The 12,367-nt window shown below is 35.5% G+C and overlaps 1 protein-coding gene across 2 annotated transcripts in view; it reads right to left on the minus strand.

Moving 5' to 3' along the window:
- The window catches only part of LOC108709213 (enteropeptidase), a 163,199-nt gene that overhangs the window by 67,833 nt on the left and 82,999 nt on the right, over positions 1 to 12,367 (minus strand). For both annotated transcript variants that reach the window (XM_041583376.1, XM_018248858.2), the window contains exon 16: positions 2,358 to 2,483. In XM_041583376.1, coding sequence (XP_041439310.1) covers positions 2,358 to 2,483 — 126 coding nt within the window. The remainder of the gene's footprint in view (positions 1 to 2,357; positions 2,484 to 12,367) is intronic.

The raw sequence follows: 12,367 nt of genomic DNA on the forward strand, positions 1-12,367 counted from the left end.
TTCATATTTGGTTATGTATTCAGGTAAAATCACTACTCTAAATTCAAGAAATGCCCAAAACCCAAAAATTTAGGGTTCAGCGCATTCCTGCTTTCTAGAAAAGAAAAGTATTTTACTCAAAGAAGATAAATATATCCTTTAGGTTTTAGGAATGAGATGTGGGGCATGAGATCACAATTAGTGATCTCAGTGTGATTGCACCGTGGGGGTCTATTTGAAAGACAAATTGTATTGTGTAGTACAGTACTGTGTTCTCAAGTATGCTTTTATGGAATGCAAAGTGTATTCTATTGTATTTTATTTATATTTACCAGAATATTGTATTGATAAGTAGGAACTATTGGTAAATAATTATTTATAAAATATCTCCCTAATTATTTTGAAAATACAATATACTTCAGTGTTACTTAAATTTAAATGGTAACTATGACCTATAAAAGTTGACCCACTGGAGAATTAATTATAGTGTCCACATTTGTGCAATTAAACAAGCACCCTTTAAAAAACATACATACAAAATGTCATGACTTTCGTATACAGAACAACTAAGCTTGTGGTCTGAGGTAACCAGCTCATTAAAAATAAGGGAAGCATCTAATAAAGACAGGTTTTCACTAATTACAGTTACATGCAATACTGGCAATGCAATGCTACCCTTTTTGTTGGATTTTCTAGAAATGTCCCCTTTGTTATAACTTTTTCTATTAACCGTACTGTAAACATTAATCATTTGGCTTTATTTCTAGCAGAATAAGAGGTGACTTTAGGGTCCTGCAAATGTCCAGTTTTGCTTTGACTATACAGAGTTGTAAATACCCAGTTCAACACATGTCATGCCATTTAAGCGGCTTTGGTTTTTCTTTTTGGGGGGCAACATCAACTTGATGAACTTATCTCTCACATATCGTATTTTATTTGGGCAATTGTGAGCCATGAATGGGGAGTAGTAAACCACTGGCAGTGAGGCATGATAGCTTGATTCCCATAGTAGTGGGTGGTATATGTCTCCTTCTTTTGTTTTTCCTGCAACTGTTTCTTTCTCAGCAGTTTTTTAAATGAATTTACATTTTTATACATGTGTTTACCCCATTTAATTTGCATAATTCAATCAGCATAAATCCTACACATTTACTGACACCAAATCATACAGAGCATTCTTTGCCTTTGGGATAACTACAGGTATGGGAACTGCTATTCAGAATGCTTGAACTGGGGTTTTCTGGATAAAGGATATTTCTGTAATTTAGATCTTCATACCATGGGGTATATTTATCAAAAGGTGAAGTTAGAGGTCGCCACAGTCCTCTAGATGGAAATTTTGCCACTCTCACTTTCACCCATTGTTAAATACTCTTTGTAAAATCCCATAGAAATGGAATTTTTCACTATAGAGGACTGTGGCGATCTCTAACTTCCCTTTTTGATAAATATACCCCCTTAAGTCTACTAGAAAATCCTGTAAACATTAAATAAACCCACTAAGCTGATTTTGCTTCCAATAAGGATTAATTAGTTTAGATCACGTACAAGCTACTGGTTTATAATCAAAAAGAACAAGGAAATCATTTTTACATATTTGAATTATTTGGATACATTGAGTCTATGGGCCTTCTCATAATTCACAGCTTTCTGGATAATGGGTTTCCAGATAATGGATCCTTTCATATTGTTTGGCCCTTACAATACACCTCTAGGTTAAAGCACCACATTTAGGAGGGGTTAGGACTGATGTAAAACATTGTACAATTTTCTTTTACCTCTTGTATGTTAAATGTAAATCATATATATATAGTCTATGTAGTGGTATTTGTCAATGGAATTTATAAATGTTTTTATTACTGCCTACAATCCCCTGATATTCACTTGAGGGGAAAAAAATAAATGAGTGGCAACAGTACCAATTACATATTAAACAATAAAAAATAGACAAGAAGAATTAAAAAAAGTAAATTTACTCTGATCCTCATGAAGGTTGCAATGTGCATTGGAATTAATTAGAAATAACAGCCCATCTCATTTCTGAACTAATAATCAGCTTTTACTTGTCTTTTCACAAAGCCATATTATTCTTTCCTGTCTTATCATATTGTCAAGGGTCCCCCCATCAAACTACTACCATCAAGAAACTTCTTCTCAGCAAGTAGTGATCATGGGAGAGATGAACTTTGCGACCTGATTTTGTTTCTTATATACAAAGTCTGGCCAGAACTTCTGCACTGCGGCACATAGTATTTTTTTTTCTCTTTTTCCATCACAGCTTGCAATATATCAGTTCTTGGTTCTCAGTGACTCAGAAAAGAGCTAGATCTGTCTCTGTGTTTTCTGAAAGCAAGATTTCACTACAGCAGGATACTTACCCAGCAACAATGAATTAGGTCCTCTGCCGTCTCTAATCTCTACAGTATCATATATATTTTCCAGGTTAAAAACTTGAAAGTGAAGCTGGATATTTTTCCCTGGTGCCGCATTCAAGTACCAAACACCTAAAGAGAAAGTGGAGTGGCAAACAAAACATTAATTACAGGTTAACCCTTTGAAACTCTGCAGGCCATAGTACTGTATTTCAATATTTAATAGGAAAAGATGAAATGTATTTCAAGCATAAAATGACATATTTCTCAAATAACTCTCCTAATAAAATGCTGAAACCCAAAATATCACTAAATGCATTTGAAGCATTGGAGACTATATTTATAAAAGTCCTGTAGGGGATCAGACAAAGCCTTTCCCTGTTTTTCTGTCAGTGACATCATCCATCCCAGTTACAGGTTGGAGAGCCATCCTATTGGCTGGATGCCCCAGTGCATCCCTGGAAGAGGGGGAGTGCCTGACTTTGGAGCAAAAAGTACAGGGTTACAGACAGAGCTTATAAAGGGATCCTTGCTGCAGCAGCCAGAGAGATCCAGATCTGTGGAGTGTGACAGTGATGCTTGAAAGGATTTTCCAGGGAGAAGAAAAAGGAAAGGGCTGCATTTTGCCCTGTTTTTGGGAAGTTGAGCTTCAGGGAGAGTTTATAACTCCAGCCTGTGGATACTTTGGCCACTGTGTTTCCCCAAGGTGAGGACAAGTCTTGCTTGTGTACCTGCCTTGTGGGAACAGCTTCCAACTCCAAAGGTTACCTTGGGGCAGGTAGCGGTACCTAGGGACATAAGTGCTCTAGGTGAATGGACATTGAACTGACCAGATTTATTCTACATTTATCCACCTTGAGTGGAATGTGGGACTGTGGCACTAAGAGACTGTGCCAGGGGTTGATAGTAAACACAGGTTCCCCAGAGCAGAGTTATATCATGTGATTTGCTTTTACAGTTATAGTTTACAGTTTTACATAAAGTTTATATTTGTTTTGATGCAAACTGTGTGTTTTATTTTCCCTAGTGGAAATCCCCTGAGGATTGCTCCTCAATGTTTGCTGTAAATCCTAGTTCCCAGTACTTTTCATTCACAAAAGGGATTCAGGGCCCTGGATTGCAAAGGGTTAACTGCTATTTAAAAACCCTAATTTTTGTTGTGATTTATTATACCCTGAGGCTGCAAAAAGTCTGAATCCAAAAATCTGCCATCTCAGACCTGTTGAGGTTGTATATAAGTCAATGCGAGAAGTCCGTATCCTATTTGGAAGTTTCTGTGTTCTGCTCTGGAATTAGCCTGAAAATCTGAGTATTTCTGGCTTTTCAGGCAAAAATCCAAAATATGGTGCTTTTCGAGAAAAAAACTGAAAGAATCAATCGAAAAAAATCAAAATAAAATCATAGATTTGGTCTCCACTCGATTTTATACAGTTTTTCCCCCGATCCAATTAAGTCAAGCTTTTTTTTTTTTAATAATAAATAAGGTCAAATCATGGATTTTAGTTTGGTTGAACTTTTTTTAATGCAATAATCATAAAATTCGGATTATGATAAATAACCTTATGATTAAAGGATACAATCCCAAAATGCATTAGGCGGTTTCTTTCCCAATAAATCTATCCAGAAGTGCCGTCTGCCTGTGGAGTTTTTGTTGTACTTACAGCGGGGACACTGTCGATTGAGCACCTGGACGAAGGGAAGATCGCTGAGCTGGAGCGGTCTAATTTTTTTGTTTTTTTGATTATGATAAAGAACCCCCTAAATGTTGTAGATATTATGCTTAATTGGATTTTGGGAAATTACTGTGTTGAAATACAGGGTACTGGAAACACATAAAGGCCCATATATGACCACAAGCACAATGTACAAAGTGCAATTTCAGACACAAATCACTATGGGGTTTTTTCTCATAATGCAGCATTCCCCCTATAATTCCAGCATAATTGTGGCCTGGAATTATAATTATGTACCTGGAGAATATAATGCATCAAAACACAATTGTTTGGTAGTAAATCAGGCTGGCTTCACTTCTGTTTCTCATGATAAAATGATGTTTCCCTGTTGCATTCATTGGTCTACTTGCAGCTAGCTTTAAAAAGATAATCACTGTTTGGCTGCTATAAGAATATGTCCATGGGCAAATTTGCCCAGCATTGATAAATGAGCCCCATTGACATATTGTGCAACTATACAGGGATGCAGGAAGCATGCATTAATGAATGGTGTCAATACATCAAGCATTGTGCCCATTTTAACTCAGCTGCATTTGCTTCTGCATTTACTAATAATCCCTTTAAGCTGGCCTGGATGAGTCAAATTGCATACTTCTTGTATAAACCTTGAGACAAAGACATAAATCATAGGAGGACCAAAGCTGCGCTGCTGCCAACTGACCACACACAAATATGCCAGATCAAAATCCACCACATTGTAACATATATCACTATGGGGCATTACAGTGACACTATTGTTTTATTTGGTTGAAGGTGATCCACTAAACCCACCAGAGACAGAGTTAACCTTCCAATTAGGCTAAATCATTTTCATGAGTGAAGCAGATAACAGCTTCATCCACTCTTATAATGTGTTGCTGTGTATGTGAATATGAATGCATTAACTCACACTCTATCAGCAGGCTCACCAACCACACTTAGTATGGCCTTCTTGCTTTGTTAGGATTCTATAAAGCATAGAGGGCACTTCCAGCAGTTATATAGTAAAACAGATACAGGTTAAAAATGGAGAGTAGAGAAAGTACTTTGTGACAATGATGCAGTTGAATTAATCAGTACGGCACCAGATAATTTATATACAGTGAGAGGTACAACTAAATTCCACCAAGTTCCAGTCAATTTACAGTAGCAGGTTGCTTTTTAACAAGTGCTCATCTATAGATATACTCCCATCTCTATGCTAAATGATGCACTCTTTCAACTATGTGTAACTAAAAGGGATAAGGTGGATGTAGAAAGTCATAAGAAAGAACAAAAGAATATCCATTTCTATCCATCCACCCATCCATTATCTATCTATCTATCTATCTATCTATCTATCTATCTATCTATCAATCTATCTATATATCATCTATCTGTCATCTATCTACCGATCTATCCATCCATCGTCTATCTGTCTGTCTGTCTATCTATCTATCTACCGATTTATCCATCCATCCATCATCTATCTGTCCGTCCGTCCATCTGTCTGTCTGTCTGTCTATCATCTATCTATCTATCTATCTATCTATCTATCTATCTATCTATTTGTCATCTATCTATCTGTCATCTATCTATCTATCTATCTATCTATCTATCTATCTATCTATCTATCTATCTATCTGTTTGTCATCTATCTATTTGTCATCTATCTATCTATCTGTCTGTCTGTCTGTCTGTCTGTCTATCTATCAATCTATCATCTATCTATCTATCTATCTATCTATCCATCAGGCTTATCAAGTGATAAAATATATATATATATATAAAAAAAAAGTTTTATGCATCTTGATCATAGTGTCTGTAAGTATAAAATATGACAAATGGAATGGACATAAAATAATTTGGTTTACATCTGCCAGAAGCTCATCTTTTCTAGGAATAATAAATATACTTTATAGCAGGGACAGGTTTGATTATACTCATTGTTGTGCTGTGAAAATTAACAGACTTGATTAGAATGGCATAGAACTTATAGTCGTGGCTCGTGGCATTACGTTTGAGATGACCATGCTGCATTTATATATTTATATATTTTGTTTTTAATAATGGCAGCTTCGTCCATCCATTAAGCTGAAAACCAAGGGAAAAGCACATCTTATGACAAGAGAAGTGCTTTAAAAGCTTGCTTTCTCCTCCAGGGAAAATTGGGAGATTATAAAATGGCTTGCATCTTCATTTTTATTCCATTGTTATGAAACAAAATGATTCTTTTTGCTGAAAGCTTTTCTCCCTCCCTTCTTTTTTTTTTTGTAAAAACAAGTGGACAATAAAGAAAAGTGAGGTATTCGTAAGGCGGTATTAGAATAATGCACATTCCGTTAATGGGGGCATGTCGGAATATATACTGTAACCTGATGCACTAATAACTATTATTTCTTTCATGTTATGGACATTGCTGGAACTAAAGGGATTATACAGTAGCACAGGCAAAGCTTTTAGCTCTGGACTCCACATATATTATAATCTAAGTCTTGTGTGTTGTTCTTGCAACAGCTGGGACTTTCTCTGCTTTTGTCACTTGGCAGAAAAAAATAACTCTGTGCTGGAGGAAAGGAGACTTGTAATCTGGCCCAGACCCATGCTTCTTTTAACAAAAATAAACATAATTAAGAATAATTTTGAAACAAGACACTATGGAATTTGGCAGAAACATCTAGATAAAGAATTTCCTGAGACTGGATATCCAAAATAGCTCCGAATTATGGAATGGCTGTCTCCCATAGACTCCATTTTATCCACATAATCCAAATTTTTAAAAATGATTTCCTTTTTCTCTGTAATAATAAAACCGTAGCTTGTACCTGATCCCAACTAAGATACAATTAATCCTTATTGGAAGCAAAACCAGTCTATTGGGTTTATTTAATTTTTAAATGAATTTCTAGTAGACTTAAGGCATGAAGACCCAAATTACAGAAAGATCCATTATCCGGAAACCCCCAGGTCCCGAGCATTCTGGGTAACAGGTCCCATACCTGTATTATTGTAATGACCCCCTATTTGTTCTATTAAGTTAATGTATTTATTGTTCTGCTGTACAGTGCTGCGTTCTCTAGTAGCACTAAATAAATAAAAATACAGGTATAGGATCCCTTTATCTGGAAACAAGTAATCTAGAAAGCTCAGAATTACAGAAAAGTTCCATTATCCAAAAAACCCCAGACCCCGAGCATTCTGTATAACTGGTCCCATGCCTATATACATACACACATAAGAGATATCTTACACTTTAACTATTTATTCACCTTTGCCGTGCAGGGAAACACCACCTTTTACCATTGACCCACAATGTAGTTTTTGGGAAAAATGTTGCAGTGAAAACCATGTGTTGACTTCAATGTACTGTATTTTGCATGGATTTTTTTTTTTTTCAAATGGAACAGGTTTGCTCATCACTCATTGTAGACTGGACCCCATAGAGGGCAATTTCTTTTTGTGCTGGTAGTAGTTGATCTCATAATGGACCTCACAGGTGCCTTAACTGTGTTTTGCTTGTTTAAATGGTCAAATCTCTGAAGCCGAGTCTCTTTTTGTGCTGATATTTGGTGACTCCATAGCAGTGAAATAAAGGACCTTACAGATGCTAAATCTATGTTTGTACTTGCATAACTGGACCCAACAGAGGCTGAACTTGTTTGTGAAGGTACAAGTTGACCATATTGATGCTGAATCTCTATTTTTGCAATGAGGTGCAATAGACGTTGCATAGGGAACCTCACAGATGCCGTAGGGAATGAATTCCTTTGGGCCTGTACTAGTTCCATCTAGATCCAATAGATATTGAATAAAGGACTTTACAAATGTTAATCCTTTGAATTTGTAATATTACAAGTAATATATGGTCAAAGTTGTATACCTGGACTGCATCTGTTTTTTAGAGTTACTACTTGACCCAACAGATGCTCTGGTTGAGCAAGTCTATTAGTTATACTATTAACAAGATCAATATTCCTTTCAAACTTCACAGGTGCAACCCTTTCTTCTTTAGGTGGTGAATAAGTGTGCTGCAGGAACAATGTGTGTATTTTGAAAAAAAAAAAATACACCCCAGGAGGTTTTCTTTTTCTCCAAAATCTTATTTCAAGAAAAAAAAAACAAAGAATACTTCAAAATAATTATGTGTATGCTTTTTTTAAGCAAATATCAAGATTAAACTGTTTTTCTTATCATTTTAAATTGATGTGTAAATTCAAATGAGGCTGCTATTTAAGCAGGTGCTTGAACATCTTTTATTGTCCCCTGTAACTGGGACACAAACACCTGGGATATAGAATACATTAAGAACAAAGTTTTGTACTGCTGTGTCCAGAACAGAATATAATAAGAACCAGCTGCAGAAGGCCTCAGTGACTTTTAATATGCTTCTAAACTGCAACATGGGTACAATCTGCTGAATCTGTACTACATAACTTAATTTTAGCTTGTGGGCTTTTGGATAGATATAGTATGACAGCTTGTCTATATGGTGTAAGGACAACTATGCTGCATGCTAAAAATTAAGACAATGTACGATAGTCATACGTGTCGAAAAGGTGGGTGCAACAGTGACACTTTAGTGCCTTATTGGTGGATCATTTTTTTTCCCCTTGTGATAGAAATGGGCATGCAACAAAACAGTATTCAAAAAAAAAATTCTCATTTTTTTGCTATAAAATCTGAATTTTTTTGTGCAAAAAACCCCTGAATTTTTTTGTGATTTATTATACCCTGAGGATGGAAAAAGACAGAATCTGAAAATTCAGCTTCTTAGACTTTGCGGAGGTTATATATAAGTCAATAGAAGAAGTCCTATCTTGATCTGCACAGACAATTTTGTGGTTTTCGGAAAAAAATATGAAAAAATCAGAGTTTTCAGGTAGAAATCTGAAAAATTTGTATGATTCGAACGTCGTGTGATTTTCGCCGTTTTATATGACAAAAATATAATTGTTTTATATCCCATCTTATTTTTATTTATAGATGAACCTTGATTATACTACACAGATTTTACATTTTCAGGAACTGACACCATTTTGTCATGGTCCCATCAGGCCCGGATTTGTGGCAAGGCCACAAAGACCCAGGCCTAGGGCGGCATGCCGCCCAGCTGCTTGCTGAGGATTTTATATTTTCCCGGTATTTATGCTGTTTTGACAAGCCCTCTGGGAAACGTAAAATCATAGTTCTACTTTATATCTTATGTATTGTCTTTGTAGAAAACATACCCATGTATGTATAGCTTTCTTTGGCACAATATTGTCAACCTACACATTTTGATCATAATTTGGTCATTCATCGTCATTTATGACTTGAGAATGAGGCTTCCTGATCAAAATAAAATAGTTGTGCCCACTTATATGAATAACAATGTGAGTATGCCAACATATTTGTTTCTACATTAATACCAGTCCTACAATATCTGGCAGCTATTTTTGCTTTTGTTCCCCTTTTTTCTTGTTTTGTGATACCCGGTAATCAAATTAAAACTAACTCTTGTAGGTTTCAGTTAAAACATTCTTATATTTATTCTGTTGTAAAGATGCATGCAGGGATGCATTCAGGCCCTATGAATAAAGTTAACTTTAGTGATGTACAATGTTTATGCAATATAAAAAACTGCATATATAGTGTCAATGGCAGAGTTCAGTCTGTCCCAGATTGTTATCTTTTCAGTGATTTACTAGGATGGATTTCTAGGTATATTTACAGTGGGAAGACTCGTGCTAACCTATATTTCTTTAGGGATCATGGATGTTTCATTTGAAGCTCCTGATTGTATATATAAATATATTATACAGTATCTTTATACAGTATGTGTGCATTTGTGTGTGTGTCAAGACCTGATGGGACTTTTAGGGTTTGAATCAGGACCAAGGAAGGAGCTGCTGTGCAGATTAGCAGATAAAAGTCCAGGGGTAAAATAGATCAATGTCACAATCCAGGCAATAAGTCAAGGGCAAGCAGCAATCAGTATAGTCAGGAAAAATCCTCCGCAAAAAATGTAGCTGCGACAAAGGCAAAATTGTCACCAGAAGAAAAAATGCCCATTGACTTTAATACATTTGGAGTGAGAAAAAACTGTTGAGGCCCATTGACTCAATTCCAAAATGTTTCCAGATTTGCTCATCACTATCCAGGAACACTCAGGAGTAGAACCTATATTTGGGCATTGAACCCAGATCCCTGGCATTACATTTAATTGTTGTGCCGAAAAGAGCTGAAGTGAGATCATGCCCCCACTGCATCATGACGGAGCTATGGACACTGCCATCTTGCACAGTGTGTCAGCATGAGGTTACTTTTTATTTCTTGTTGCATCCACAAGATTCCACAGGCCATGGTGTAGCTATTTGACCTCTCAAGAATGAGAGGGATTACTTAGTGCTTTCTGTGAGTTAAGGAAGCACTAGTGTGTGACCATAAATGGTTTCAGTGGATACGCCCTGAAGCCTTTTCTTGTTGAATTGCATGCAAATAAGGTTTACACCTTTTTTGAAGATTTCCCTCTTGCTACAAGGAACACTGGATTATGACAGATGGTAGTTATAGTGACCTATTCCATTAACACTGTACTTACAAATCTTGTATCTATCCCTTTTACACGCTTATTAAACCAACAAGATTTCACAGGAGGTATTTGGGGAGAAAGCCACTGATTAAAGAGGTAACTGTGGCCCAATCAATTAGCTCCTTTTTTCATAATGCTATATATATATATATATATATATATATACAGTATATATATATATATATATATATATATATATATATATATATATATATATATATATATATATATATATATATATATATACTGTATATATATATATAAAATAATGCTATAGAACTCATCAGGACCCATCCCTTTACCCACAAGAACATCCACAGATAATTTTGGTTAAACAAAAAAAAATACAGTGGCCTAGCAAAGCTTGGAGCACATACTCAGGGCACATACTCACTTTATTGTATTTTGAAGTCCTCTCATTTGGTATAAAGACAACAAATACTTTCTGTTTGCAAAACTTTGTCTACCATGCCCCCAGATTTAAGCATGTTCACATTCACAGATGCTGAGCTTCAATTTCCCACATGTTTACTCAAAACCACATGTCTCATGTGCAGTTTTAAATTTCTCATGCAATAGCAGGTACTATATATATATATATATATATATATATATATATATTTTTTTTTTTTTTTTTTTTTTAATAATGTATTACAGTAATACTATATATTTATATTGTCAACAGTAAAGAGGTTAAATGGCCATGTCATATATCTATCTGCAGTAAATGCATTCATTGTGCATTTACTGCAGATAGATATAAATTGGCCTGCAACTCTCAAATCCCCTGCTGACCTGATCTTTTCAAAACGTTGCACCTCATTCCTTTTCTGATGTCAAGGGGTTAATGACCACTGACAGAGATCAATAAAAACTGACCTGGCCTTCGGCAGAAAGTAACTAGAAATGGAATAATCAGAGCAGACGATGCATCATTGCACTTGATTCATTGGCGAGCCCACATTGGCCCAAAATTGGCATCATATATGGCACGACAATGTCGATCATGTACTGTAAATTAGCAGTGCTGAAAGCCTCCTATTTATATCTTGTTGGCATGATTCTGTTTTAGTTATGGCACTCATTTAGTCTAGCGATGCAGAGCAGAGAACATTGCTGAGATTCTATACAATACAACATTATTACTCTTCTGCTTTCCTATACAGCAAAGCTAAGTAATAACTATAATTTAAAGACCACATCAGAAAAGAAGGTACAGCTGCCTGATTAAAGCCTTTTCTTTCTGTTCACTTACTAAAATAAATGGTGAAGCAGTATTAGATGCAGTATACAAGTGTTTGTGTCTCAGTGTAAACATTGCGATGGGGCTGAATTACTAACATTAGCACTAAATTGCAGAAGCAACCAATCAGCAATTAGTTTCATCTGTCGCTACAAATTTTAAATGAAGCAGCAACATCTCATTGGTTGCTATAGGCATTACTGCAAAGGTACAATGCAGCACCTATGTTACCTAAATCTGTTCCATTGTTTTGTTTAGTAACACAACATGCATTAATGTTGTTTATCAGTATAAGGTCCAATATATTAGATCAAAAGATGAAGAAGAAAAAAGGAGTAAAAAAATTAATAATTTTGAATATTGCCTACGTTTCAGTTATAGCTAATTATTTAAATAAGGGAGAATCTTGGAAAGTCTTCTCAAGAAGCACTTATGTTCCAGGAGAAAGGATTAAAAAATTACTGGATTCTATTTTTGCAATTAATTTGAAGTCCAGGTCTATTGTAAAACA

This window comes from Xenopus laevis, chromosome 2S (assembly GCF_017654675.1).
Source record: "Xenopus laevis strain J_2021 chromosome 2S, Xenopus_laevis_v10.1, whole genome shotgun sequence".
Lineage (NCBI taxonomy): Eukaryota > Metazoa > Chordata > Amphibia > Anura > Pipidae > Xenopus > Xenopus laevis.